Here is a 14654-nt window from a genome sequence, read left to right as displayed (position 1 = left end):
AAGAGTTCGTGTACTACAAATATAAAACTTTACAACACATAATCTGTTTAGCACAAAAGAACCCAATGCGATCACCAAGGTACTTATCACGTTTATCCCATGATAAAGGACGACTGCTGGTCTACAATCCCTGATATCATGTGTATAACATTACGGGATTTTACACGTAAACCAGTCGTATGAGATCAGGGATTATGTAAAGCAGATATGATTGTGTACGTGTCATTTGCAACCTTTATTACAATTTACCGCTTCGTCGATTTGAAACTGAACGAGCATTTTACATTAATTGGCAAATTAACATTCCTATTAAGAGTTGTGACATTGCTAATCCAAGCAGGGCTTAATGGTAAACGTGATGTAGAGTTAATGCATAACAAGTGCAGCGTTAGTGTTTCTGGATAATTAGAAGTTTTAGTATTCTAATTGTGTTCTTAGTGATGGATTTTTTTAATAAATAATATTAGTTTTTCTGTGTTTTAACTAAAACATTTTAGTAAACATTTTACTTGTTAGTTGTTGGTGTATTTTTACGATGGCGTAGAAGGGCTATGGAGAAACATTTTTTTTTTTTGTAAAATTTTGACTTTAAATCTCAAAATGTTGACTTTTATTCTCCAAATTTTGACTTTTAATCTCAAAATTTTGACTTTTAATCTCACAAGATGTATTTATTTTTTACAAGTACAACCAACCGAGACAGTATGACCAACACAACGGCACAAGCGGCATACTTGGATGGCACGCTTTCTCTTATGTTCAACCAGAGAGTAGTGACTCCAGTCTATATATTCATCTCTATGGTTATAGTAGGCCTACTTACGGAGTTTGGTGGTAATTTAACACTCAAAACCAGATGATTTAAACAGTAATTGAGCTCCAGTTGTAAAAGCGCTTGCAATAAATACGACGTTGTAGAATTCAATGAGTTTTGAGATAGAAATAAATATTTTGGGTCAAAACTTTGAGAATAAAAGTCAAAATTTTGAGATTAAAGTCAGAATTTTACAAAAAAATGTTACTCCATGGCCCTTCTACGCCGTCGTATATTTTCCTTTAATAAGTTTTAACAGTGGATGAATAATGTGAAAATTGATGCAACTAAAAAACCAGACGAATAAAGATCAACTAAATATGGTAGGGTCGGGTTGATAGAATTTAAATCGTACATTTAAAAACAAACAATTATTCGAAAATAACAAAAAAACTTTATAACGTGTACGTGGAAGACCTTTTTTAGAGCTTGAGTTTAAAACCCAGATGAAACCTTGTTAACTTAAGAATCCGATATCTGGCTGTTGCATTGTAACTTGGTGACCAATGTATATGAAAATGGTGAATATTCTGATTTATTTTTACAACTAATCTTAATGGGGAGTAGTGTGATTTAAAATATCGTTATTATAATTTTGACAAATGATGCATTGGATTTTTGTAGTTTTTTCTCTGTGTAAATACCTAATCTAGCATAAATTGCATAGCTTCAACGCACATTAGATATTTATTGAGCTTGGATCTTGTGAGGTACTACTTAAGTTACTGACTTGTGCTGTTTTTGCTCTACTTTTCTAGAAATTGTATTTTAATTACGTTATGAATTATTAAAGACGAATTATAGTTTTATTGTGTAATGATTTGTTCCAGATGGCGGGCCGGTTCAACGTGGCCAAAGCCATGCAGAAGGGTGGGATAGACAACCCTGCTCTGGACATGGGTTCAGGACTGACACTGCACCAAGAAGGAGATGTGCAGTACGGCAGCCAGAGTGACTTGACCAACAGTTTCTGTCATCTCACCATGGAGGCGCTTCCCAGAGCCGACTACTACAAGAACAACAAGGACGCCATGAAGAGACCTTCACTAGGAGAGCTGCACGGCGAACCGAGAACCATTGATATTGTGAGTCGAAATCCGATAAAAAATAGTTCTACCGATGTAGATTAACATGTTTTAGTCATTGTATCTCTAGACATAATGGTACAACCCCCCAATTGTTACCGTGCAACTTTTGTGATTTTACCCATAAAGTATCATAGTAACTTCCACAGCTTGCTTATGTTGGTTATAGAAAAGCTAATTGGAGAAAGTATTTGTCAGAATGTTGATATCGTTTATTTACCTGGCTTAAGTCTTAGCAAATTTACTTCAAGACAAGCACTCGATGACACAATCCTCCCTCACACTCAACATACGCACACTGCCAGGGTTCTACGCATACGCCAAGAGAGAAAACCCATATTGCATTGTAAAGTCAAACAAAGTATTGGACTTTCTACTTCTTCCTGTTGCTTCGTTAGGAACTGAAGGAAGTCTCGTAAAATAGACAAGGCTTCTAGACAAATAGACAAATGGGTAAGGCTTCTTGCCCAGGAGGTGTAAGTGAAGTAATTTTGGATTTTGTACGGGCAGATTAGTTGGGTCGTGGAGTAAGGTGATTTGTATAATAGAGCACACAAGGATGTTTCTTTTTACTTAAGGCACACAGAGATTAATGATACGGAAATAAATTAAGCAAAAATTTGCCACCAATTATTTTTCTCAGTCTGAACCGTGTTTGAAATTACCATACATTAAAATATTGAGAAAATATATGAAAATATGGAGGTATTGTGACTGTTAAGTAAATTTCAATCCGACAAAAATTATTACTGGTGCTTATAACACACCTGTAAAATTTAGGAATATATTTGCCTGACGAATGCCATCCTAACATTTGTATTGTTGTACCTTACTATGTTGATGTTGAGCTGATTGGTGTGGCTATATATAAGGAAGAATTCGGCATCATAAGCTTGTTAGGAGAGGAATTATTTTTGAGAAACACATAACCTGTTTCGTAAGTATTGGGAAATGCATACAAATATCCTATTTTTACGAACCCTACTTTTAATTGTGAATGAAAAGCTTAACACTGTGAAGTGACAAACATTTGAATATGTTTAACAGTATCAAACGTGGCGTAAACATAATTTTGACTACTTTCTAAAAAGATTATGTCACATTTAAAATTTCTCAGATCAATAACCCTTAATATTTGATCGGTAGGGTGTAGGCCCAGGCCAGAATTTTAAAACCAAATACCTTAGTCAATTCTCAGCCAGCCATGAAATTGTGATTAAGACACAAATAAGCGTATCTTTTGACACAAGTCAGTTCTCTACAAGAGCTATGCTAATATTGGCAACACACACAGACCTTCCTTGTTCCCATGAAGCGTGAGTTGACTACACTAAGGGCTTTCACCGTCAAACCAGCCAACGTTCCCGAGAGTCAAAGGCTTTACCGAAACTATCAGACCGTCGCCACACTTGAGGATACCTACTCAGTTTACCGTCACCAAGTGTTTCCGTTTCTAGACTGAATTCCTTCGAGATCGGTATAGCTATTTGCATTTGATTTAGACATTCAAAGACACGTTAGGATCAAAATCAGACAAACATTGATAAACTAAAGCGCTTTACGTCCACTCTAGGCTTAACGGGTATAAGAAAATGTTAAGCTGTTAGGTATAACCATAGATAAAACATATCCCCATTGTAGATTTGCTATCCTTATAGATCAGGTAAATACAATTTTATAGTTAGTTCCGTCCGGCACCCTGTATAGGTCGTGTTTTGTTTACGATTTAAAACCTCGTTTAGCCAAATAAAACGATCAAAACGTCAACTATACCTCGTCCCCTAGTTAACCAAACAGTTAAGCTCAAATCATAAAATAAACCCATAAATAGTAGAAACTAAATTTCGTCGATACTAGCAATCAGTGTCATCAAACATGAACACGAAAAACAAGCTTCGAAATTTACAATGGGATGAGAAGTCTACTTGTGTGGATTAGTCTATGCTATAACGAGCACTAACACAAAATCTGCTACCCGATAATATTACTACCAAAGCCAGTAAGTTCTTGAGCGAGTCTTGGATTCACGGAGAGGAAGGACTGCGGTTACACTTACCAAGGTCATCGTACTTATTGACCTTGACCTTGACCGAGAACAACTCGGCGTCTGTCCGTAGTCTCTCTTGGTGTGTGTGTGTGGAAGAGTGTGTTATCAGTGTAGGTACAATACAACGTGTGCTCCCACTATCTCCGCGTTCCGCCATCTCCGAACCCAAATCTGTCCCGCCATCTCCGAATTCTTGAGTGACCCTTATAATCCCGTCACTGCCTGCGTTGTTAGCTGTCATTGCATCCACGGCTGCGAAGCCCCGTGGATGGAAGATTTAATGAAAATTTAACCCGTGGGTTAGGTTAGGTTAGGTCAGGTTAGGTTAGATTAGGTTAGGTTAGGTTAGGTTAGGTTAAGTTAAGTTAAGTTAGGTTAGGTTAGGTTTGGACGGAAAGTCTTAACGCAGGAAGTAACCGAGGATTATAGGGGTCACTCTGAAATTCGGAGGTAGCGGTACACGGAGATGGTGGGACGCGGAGATAGCGGGAGGTAACCCAATTCAATACAAGCCTTACGGCTGGGATTCTAACTACTGTGTTCACAAACCGACTTCTGACTAATTAAAATTTCTGTGTACCATTTTTCTGGAGTATAAATAAATAATGTAAAAGTAATGTCTACATTCACAGGGGTAGGCTATTTTGCCAAGGCACCGTAGTAGAATATAATTATTATATATACATACCATTGTCAATAATGATGGACCTTAAACCTAGACCTACAAGCTAGGAAATTATCACGCCCTAAACATAAAACCTACGACATCACTAAAAGTAGAATTTATAGTGAGGCATTAAAAAGTATCAGAACCTTTTTTTCGTGTTGAATTAAAGAAAGAATGCTCTTCTAGTATTGCACCTCTTACTAAATTGTGTTGAGTTAGATATAAAAAAAATAACTATTACAGTAAAAATGTTTTTCATACTGTTGTAAAACACAATCTCAAAGGTCAAGAAATGAATTTTTGCATTAGTAAGTGATTGGTTTTGTTTACACGCTCCATTACTTAATAATCACAAATACACCTATTTAAGAGTTAGGGCTGCCTTATATACCATATAAATTCACAAAAATGTATTTTAAAATCACGATTCTTAAACGTCTGCAGTTGAGTATTTTTCCTACTAGAAATCAATACAATACAAATACTAGTACGTTAGGATATGTTTCCTTCCTCGCCATGTATCATTTACACCAAAAGACAAAGTTTCTTTTTAAACATTGACAGGAGAGACATTTTAAAATATTAGGAAAGTTAACATGGAGAAATATTTTATCTCGTATGTCTGGAATTTCCCTCTGGCCTGAAGGCCAAGATAGGAATTGAGCCAAACTGCTCTGCAAGACGAACGGTGTTTTCAACTTTCCAACAGTTGGTATTGTTTGAGTTTAAAACAAAGTTTGAGCACATGTTGTAAACATTTACTTTTTCATTCAAGCTAAAACTTTGTTTTGATCATAAATTTGATTTTATCTTTCTTATTCTGAGTGAATTTACCTTACGTTCCTTACACGTTCAGATTGTTTGGCTGTTGGTAAAATTATTTAAATTTTCCTCAGTTTGTTCAAAAGAATATTGACTATGTATATTGTAAGTTATATTTGTAGTTACATGGACAGTATTTAGGGCTATATTGCAATTAACTTCGGAATTTAAAGTCATTATTTCAAATTTACAGTTATATACATTCAGTTATTCTGTGTCATTTGAACATTTTGTAACCGAAAAATGTTTGATTTTCATTCCCACATATCTTAATCGATGGCTTGGTTTGGTACAGTAGAACACATCTTTCTATGGCTGTGTAGGTACAATATAATCGTCCTATTATGTTCCGTCTTGTTAGTAAATTTCCACATGATATTATTGGTGACAAATAATTGATTATAGAAAGTTTTTCTAGCTCAAGTTAGCTGAACTATTTTGGTACTATGTAGGCCTATAGAAACAAAATCTTTACGGATCATAGTTTAAGCACTACCTATATTTGTAGTTTTTTAAACCAGTTGTTGCATTGATTAGCCCAAGAGTTTATAATCAGATGTAGAAAAAAATGTCAACTATAATGTCTAAAAAACTTTAATAATCCAAAATCAGTCTGAATAAATGTTAACTAATTTAACTTAAATAAAAATTTTCAAAACCACTAAAAAAATACGATTCCTTGGCTTAAGGGATTAAACGACTTTCTCACAATTCTAATGTTCTCTACTATTACCTTGAAGCTCGATCTATTTCCATCCTCAAAACCCTTATCCCTAATTCCCTAAATATTGGTATAATCCAATAAAACATTATTTACAGAACTTAGAGAACGGCGAGGGCAAGACGATTCCTCCAGAGGACCCAGAGCACTCTGGGATGAAGCTCGGGTGGATTGTTGGTGTGTTGATCCCCTGCCTCCTGAACATCTGGGGAGTGATGTTGTTCCTCCGACTCTCCTGGGTGGTCGGCCAGGCGGGGATCCTGGAGTCCCTGCTGATCATCCTAGCCTCGGCCACGGTCTGTGTGTTGACCACCCTGTCCATGTCGGCCATCTGTACTAACGGCGAGGTCAAAGGAGGTAAGATACTCAAAACTTTATTGAAAGTTGATAAAAATCTGGGAAATTGATTTGAAATGCATTTCCCAATGTCGTGTAATGATCTCAATGTACCCTTCGTATACCCTAAACATAAGTGAGTTCCAAATTTGCTTGTCAATGTCTTCAGATGGTAAAAAAACGTAAAGCTTGAAAACATCCAGGGATATTTGGTTGATTTTATTTTTAATTATAACTAATGGAAACTCAACATTTTTTTACTATTAAAATTAATTTGTATAAAATCTCTTTGAATGTAAGCATATTAAATCATAGACTAGTAATTAATTAAACGTTATAGGAAGCTTCCATCAATGCATTCATCTACCTTCCACGTGGTTAAAGATGAGAGCTAAAAAAAGAGATTTGTTGTGATAGATTTTAAATTTTTGTTAACCTATCATTTTTTGGGTTGGTATTTGTTTAATGGTTTTTAACCACGTAATATGTCCTACCATATTGTATACGCTGAGAACTGATTGTTGAGTAGTCAAAAGCCCCATAAGATTCTTATACGAGTATTTTTGCATGTTCCTATTATTTTTCGTTCATCTCACTTCAGTCATTAACTTCCTGCCATGAATTAACACGACTCTTTCACTGCAATCATGAATGCTCTATCTTCCAGGAGGTATATACTACATCATCTCGCGGTCGTTGGGACCGGAGTTCGGAGCGTCAGTCGGGGTCATCTTCGCCTTCGCCAACGCCGTGGCAGCCTCCATGAACACCATAGGTTTCTGCGATTCCCTGAACGATCTGTTGCGCAACTACGACCTCAAGATTGTCGACGGAGGTCTCACTGACGTGAGGATTGTGGGTACAATCGCTCTACTTATCATGATCATCATATGTGCTGTTGGAATGGAGTGGGAATCAAAGGTAGGCTACAGTCTGATATAATTAATGTTGATGTAAACAATTTATTTGGAGAGTCGGTGGCTCAGTCGGTTATGGGTTCAAATCCAGGCCACTGACACAAAACTTTATTCAGTTCAGTTCACTTTCATACTGTACCAGCTCACTCCTTGATTTGCTGGATACGTTCCACGCACGGTCCCATAAATCTTTGTGGACGGGCAAATGCAAAGTTAAAAGAGGCCACAAACCTCTTTAAATAAACATAAACATAATATAAATATAAAAAATAAACTTATAAAATACTGTGAATTACAATACAATATATTTATATCGCCTACGGTATAAATATATCGTACTGTAATTCACAGTATTAGTCGTTAGATAATTCTGTTAAATCTGTAAATAGGCCTACCTAAATCAAACAGATTTAACAGAATTATCTAACGACTTGATTTGTTCTGCATGAAAATCGGTGCCATTAAAAATAAATGAGTTCACCGTTGCACGCAGTTTTATTAAATCACTAACCAAGTATTCTGTTGATTGTGTGAAGTGCATGACAGTGCGATTTTTCCCGATTCGGTTTGCTTACTGCTAGGTCTAACTGCATCTGAAGGCAAGTTATAAACTAACTTTTACCCATTAATCACAACTAATACATTTTAGGGTCACAATAAAATAAATTGAAAGGTCGTACTTTCTTATGGTTTTTATATTGTTTTGTTTGCTTCCTCAATCACGCTTAGTTATCATTTAGAAAATCTAAAAAAAATTGTTTAAAACACTACTTCATCTTAATTATTTATTTTCAATGTATTTATGTACATCGTTTTTTTATCCAGGCCCAGAACTTCTTGATCGTCGTTATTGTGGCGGCAATCATCGACTTTTTGGTGGGAACTCTCATAGGTCCAAATGACGACATATCAAGAGCCCGAGGATTTACTGGGTTCAACAGTAAGACATTTTGTTAAATGTATAAACATATCCTGTTAAAATTCCCCTAGTACTATTTTAGGCAATTTTTTTCATTGGTTATAATACTAATTTATCAAAGATCAACATTAGTTGTAATTTTGACGGGTCCAAAGAGGCAATCCTTAAAATTGTGTATAGTTTTTGTCATAATAAATTTTGATGCAGCAGTAAGTAGTATAAACCGTTTTTATAGGTGTAAAAATTGATGTGTATTATTTTATTTTACAGACTAGCTAAATTTTTTCTTTACAATTGATAAAATCACAGTATTATTTAAATGTTACTTCTCAATATAGCATGTACATTCGACATATACATGTATAATACGTACTTGTGTGATTTATGCAGTACTTGCATGTAAGTTAAACTCATCGAATATAGTAAATGATACGTGAACAGTTTTGCATGTTTTCCACTCTAATAACCATTGCATGTCATTGAAGAATATCACTAAAAATATTCCATTGATATTGCGATTTGCAATCTTAATTGACTATATAAAAAAAACGTTTGATATATTTGTAACAGATATCTTATTGCCTTATGGGTCACAAGGGCAGCAGAAAGCAGATATTTACCATGTGTTTATGAGGGCGATGTACCATTTCAGATTGCCAATTCTGTTAAGATTTTGGGAATGCCTTGACCCAGGTCCTGGGGAGACCAAACTGATGACATTTCCAAGGCTGCAGCTGGAATTTTGTTTTTAGTAACCTTGCAGACTTTACACAACTGAAGTGCAAACATGACTTTTATTGTCGAATTTTTGTCCTTCCCTCACTTTTCAAAAGAAACAAGACTGTATAGTAGATGTGCCAATCTCAGGCTGAAACGAGTATTCAAACTGCAGAAAAGGGCAATGAAGATAATTTGCAAATTGCGGCAGAGAGACTCGTGTAGAAATGTTTTCAGGGTGTTGGAGTATGAATGCTCACCAGTGCTGGCTAGAGACATCCATGATCATGAGACTAGGGACAGATAAATTAACCAAACCCAACAACATAGAAGAGTGACATTCGAGTTTTTGCCTTCGCAGATTGGCATCACAATCCTCGACCAACTCCCCGTGGCCATCAAAGAGTCTGAAACAAAAAATCTAATTAAAGTCTCAGCTAACATTCCTTTTAGAGCCCAACATGCTGTATCCATCGAAATTGCATAAACAAGCGCTGGAATTTTTTAAAACTAGGAAATATAAGACACTGTTAAAAAATAATAACTATTTTACTATCAAAACCGTTATTAATTTCATTATTGTTGTGTTTCAGCAACCGTGTTTATGGAGAATTGGGGCTCGAGCTACAGATACTCAGAGAATGTCAATCAGAATATGTTCACAGTTTTTGCAATCTTCTTCCCATCTGTGACGGGTATTCAGGCCGGAGCCAACATATCAGGAGATCTCAAGGTGCAGTTATTTACGTAATAGAACTAACACTAAATAGTATTGACTTCAATGTATATTTTTGCGATTATCAATATTTGACATTACACGCTTTATATTCACCCTTGAATTTACTGTACTTGATGAACAAATGCTCTTTGATGGATCATTATACAAGTAGATGTTTTTTTATTTACAAGTTTTCCTTACAGTAATGTAAACCAGATTTCACCAGTCAAACCCTTACTAAGATCTCTAAATGTAATACGTTTTAGTTACAAAGTTCTACACGTTATGCTGAATCAACATGAATAAATAGTAGCAAAGAGAATATACTAAATCGCTGATTAGTTTGTCGTCTCTGTAGGCTTCAATTCTGCTGATTGCACATGTCTTCAAGTAATTCCTTTTCACTTTGGCCTGACGTTTTAGTTCAACCTATCAAGAGTTTTGGTTTGGAGTATTTCAAACCATGTAATTCCTCTTCTATATGTTTATGTTACCGAGATAGATGTGCAAATGTGGTCAAAGATGGTGGAATTTGGTTGACATAAATTGTGTGTGTTATAAAATGCAGATATAAAGCTATTTAACTAAACCTTATATTCCTAAGAAATAATGTAGCAATAGATTAGCACAAACGTAAATTGCCTGCCGTATTTCCTGAGGGACGCTATCGTGCTCTCATCCAATTTTACGCCCTAACCACACAAACAAATATCTTTACCATAGTGGAATATATTAGAACGGGTTTTAGGAAAAATGAAACTAGTGAGCGAATTTAGATTATTAGGCATGGTGTAGTTTAAGTTCTAAAAACCACTTTACGGGATAGTCTTTACATATTTGTTGCGTGAGCAATAACCTTGACCTTTTACTTTGTTTAAAATCGTGTACCTGATTCTAAGACTTTTAATTTATCAAAAAATTACATTTGGTTGGCCTATCTCTATTGACCTGCTCCTATATGTCGTATGGTGTATGCAGTTGTATTCGACATGTTTATTTGATACAACAAAAACGTTGACTTGGAAATGGATTTTGTGTTGGCAAAATACGGAAGGCTTTAAGGTATGCATAATTTGGGCTGCTCTTTTAAGCTGAACAATAACTATTTTATTTTATCCATTTAAATAATTACTATGACGAACATAGTACAAAAAGAATATACATCTAAAGATACCCGTACCAAGTAATACATCAGTAGAATCAAAGACAGTATTTCAAATAACCAGTTTCAACAAAAATATGTAATTAAAAAAATATAAGTAGGCTACTCTAAAAGTAATACTGTATTTCAATTTGAAAGTCAGAGTTAACCTATTTATAAAAAAATGTTTTAGTCCATGAAAAAGACAAGAAAGTGGTATAATAATTCATTATCTTAGTTTATGAATAGTTATTAGAAGTTATTTTCTAATTAGTTGTTTATATTATTAGGAGTTATTATTTTCTTATTATGAGTTAGTTTCTTATAGAGTTACCTTATATTTTTCTTTAAATTATTTTTTTAAGTACTTTGTTCCTCCAAACCATTTAAAATATATACCAAATAATCATGGACAAATTTTTCTTGTTAAAGACCATCAATTATTAAAATACTTAATAGTTCGATCAATATTATTTTGAAAATTACTTGAACACTATGCATTTAATATTTGTCATTTTCATTGAATCCTATATTTTCAGTATATATTTAGTCAATACATATGCCAGTATTTACCTATTTGATCATACCTTTTCGAATCCTACTTGTAACTTATGTAACGTACCGCACTCTTCAGGACCCCGCCGACGCCATTCCTAAAGGCACGCTGCTTGCCCTACTCATCTCTATGATCTCCTATGCGTTGTTTGTGCTGTTTGCTGGAGGTGCTTCCCTGAGGGATGCCACTGGTGATCTTGCTCAATATTACGCGGGAAACTACACCAGCTGTGCGCCGGGAGAGTGCCAGTGGGGGCTGCACAACAACTACTCAGTAAGTGTTGTGATATCTGAATAATCAGTTTTGTTCATTTGTCCAGACTGTAAGAAAAACGCTAACTTTGAATGAATTCCAAAAAAAATATTGAACTCGCAGTCTTAGGGTTGCCTCTTGACCGATCAAACGTATGTAAAAAGCATTGGTTGATAAACAAATAGTAAAACTTTTAAAGAAAATGCATGATAAATATAGACTTAATATACACCACCCCTTCCTTAGGTTTTCTGAATTTGTATTTGTATTGTTCGTTTTTCACAAGATGGAATCAATTTCTACTCAATTAAATTACATTGTTGGATGTTAAATTAAGGAGTGTGGTTGACCATCCATCCTCTTAGGATAATCGTTTTATCTATTATCCGTACTTCATCTTCCACTTTAAAAAAGATAAATCTCTTGCAACCGCTCTTTACTCAAGATAAAACCTTTTGTTTTGTTTGTTATCATATTCTTTTACTTTAAGCTGGTACAGCTTGAGCACAGAAAGTTTCAAAAAGTAGTCAACTGAGGGGACATTTAACCACAGTTTCCATACATACAGGAATAGCATTTCACCTCGTGATGAACCTGATTCAAGTGGAGTTGTCCTGTAATCCAATTATACAAAGTTGACATCTGAGTTTTTACTAAGAATTTATTATACTAACTTGTACGAAACAACTCAACTTGCCTAATGTTTACCTTCCTCATTTGACTTTTGGGCGTGAACCAATAGGCTAGAGAATTTCCTCTTAGACTTGCAGATGTAAACTGCCTTAATCGATGCGTTACAATACAATTACGTTTAGTATTACCAAAGAATCCTTTAATTTTTTTATTGAAAAAAATATACAAAGTGTCTGACAATAAATTAAAAAACTAAGAGAGGGCGATTCTTGAAAATGGTATTTACATAAATATTTTGTACACATTTACATTTATGTTTGACATGTTCCAAATAACATTGTGTTTATTTAATTTGTTTTTATTCAAACCCAGCTTAACAGGGAACTATCAAATTACGCCTCTGTATAAATTCCTTACGACAAAATTTCAACATTGAACCCAATCATAATCATACACTGGCTCCAATGTAATCCTTGGGAGTCAATTGTTTCAGATTGATTTATAGATTTGTTTGTAGTTTTTTTGTAACACTTAAGTGTCACTCATGCTCTAACCCAATATTTTTTTCATTAATTCTAATAAATAATGTTTATTTTTACTGCAGCAAGGATATTTGATTTCATCCTAATGCAAATGATTTTTATATTACAAGTTCTAAAAGTTCTTTTAATGAATATATTTTGATAAACGTAACAGACTTTTTAACTATATCCGTTTATATTTATTACATGACATTACAAATTATAAGCATCGTTGACAATTTTTTTTTTAGATGATGCAGCTGATGTCAGTCTGGGGGCTGCTCATTTACGCGGGATGTTTTGCCGCCACTTTATCAACCGCCTTGACTAACCTACTCTCTGTACCAAGGCTAATACAAGCTTTAGGTATAGACCGTATCTACCCTGGCCTCATCTTCTTTTCCAAAGGCTATGGAAAGCACGGCGAACCCTACCGTGGCTATGTTCTGACCTTCATAATATCTGCTGCATTCGTTCTAATTGGTAAGATCTGTAAACATTCGTTCTAATTGGTTAGATCTGTATATTATCCCAACATTTCAATTAATCTATTACAAGTTCCTAAATTTAGTTAATTAAGAATAAATACTTTCCTTGTTTACATGGATAAAAAAATATTCTGTTGCAACAAATAACTTCTCCAAAATGTATGTTTAAAAAGTTGTCGATGTATGGAAAATTTATTTATTCCTACAAACAAAGTGTGTTCAGATGTCTTGACACCCAAAGATATGTCTTACTTGCTACAAATACCAACATATAAAATATGGTTCAAATACGTAGGCAACAAAATATAATGGTTCAACTATCACTTAACACATAAGTTGCATTAACTTTTGAAGCGTAATTTTTATAGGAATATGGGGTTGTACTATTTTCTTTGGGCTTATTGTACATACTATACAGTACACAGTAAACACAAAGGAACATAACGTTAGCCTATGTATCTACAATATTAGTTCGTATATATAATATTTCTTTAAAGATTCGTAAAAATATGTGTTAGTTTGTGTGTAACTTAGTTATTTTATTTGACACTACATATTTGCCCTAATTACATTAAAAATAAATTTTTCAATCTTTTACGTAAAACTCAAAACATTAACCAAGTATAAATTTACATTTACTTATCCAGAAAATTCAGGCGGAATAGAATATTTTCCATAAAGTCCTAAAGTAAATCAGAAAGTTTGACAGTAACATAGAAGTTTCTCGGTTGATCAGAAATCACTTGAGCGGAGGGGATAAACTGATGATTTATTATGCATACAGTTGGTCAACACCAAACCCTGTTCATCCCTCTTTATTAACCCCCGGGATTACATTCAGATTAACCGATTGACTTGGGTGGTTCTATTCAACGAATTTTTATCGAGTTTTCCACTTCCTCACTGATTTAACTTGGACTTTTAAACCGATTGGATTAGCCTATTTAATTTTATCTAAGCTTATCTCTTAGTAAAACCATTCTAATGAGTGAAACCACAAATACATGTGTACTTCGAATTGACTTTTTATTACACTATTCGAAGTGTATACTTAATATTATGTAGGTATCTGAGTAAACATATATTATTTACATAATGTGGAGTTAATTTCCAGCAAAATTGTGATCGGGAACGTACTGTAGCATGTTTTGAATGTTAACTACGTGTAATTCTCCAAAACCCACCTTTTGTTTTACATACAAAATGATTTCCGTGTTTCGGATGCCTGTAATGCATTTATAATGAAAGTGAGCACACGTTTTGCATTCAAGCGTATACAAAAGGTTAATGGAATGTTAAA

At 34.4% G+C, this 14654-nt stretch overlaps 1 protein-coding gene across 2 annotated transcripts in view; it reads left to right on the top strand.

Annotated features, from left to right (window-relative positions):
- LOC129003825 (bumetanide-sensitive sodium-(potassium)-chloride cotransporter) overlaps positions 1-14654 on the top strand; it is an 86540-nt gene that overhangs the window by 58568 nt on the left and 13318 nt on the right. For both annotated transcript variants that reach the window (XM_054432144.1, XM_054432145.1), the window contains 7 exons: positions 1645-1899; positions 6255-6513; positions 7160-7413; positions 8235-8349; positions 9639-9778; positions 11539-11733; positions 13118-13349. In XM_054432144.1, the coding sequence (XP_054288119.1) occupies positions 1645-1899; positions 6255-6513; positions 7160-7413; positions 8235-8349; positions 9639-9778; positions 11539-11733; positions 13118-13349 (1450 nt within the window). The remainder of the gene's footprint in view (positions 1-1644; positions 1900-6254; positions 6514-7159; positions 7414-8234; positions 8350-9638; positions 9779-11538; positions 11734-13117; positions 13350-14654) is intronic.

Source organism: Macrosteles quadrilineatus, unplaced genomic scaffold (assembly GCF_028750875.1).
Source record: "Macrosteles quadrilineatus isolate MER2022 unplaced genomic scaffold, UCM_ALF_1.0 Scaffold_9__3_contigs__length_116548681, whole genome shotgun sequence".
Classification (NCBI taxonomy): Eukaryota; Metazoa; Arthropoda; class Insecta; order Hemiptera; family Cicadellidae; genus Macrosteles; species Macrosteles quadrilineatus.
The sequence above is the reverse complement of the archived record's forward strand: the minus strand, read 5'-3'. Positions and strand labels throughout refer to the sequence as shown.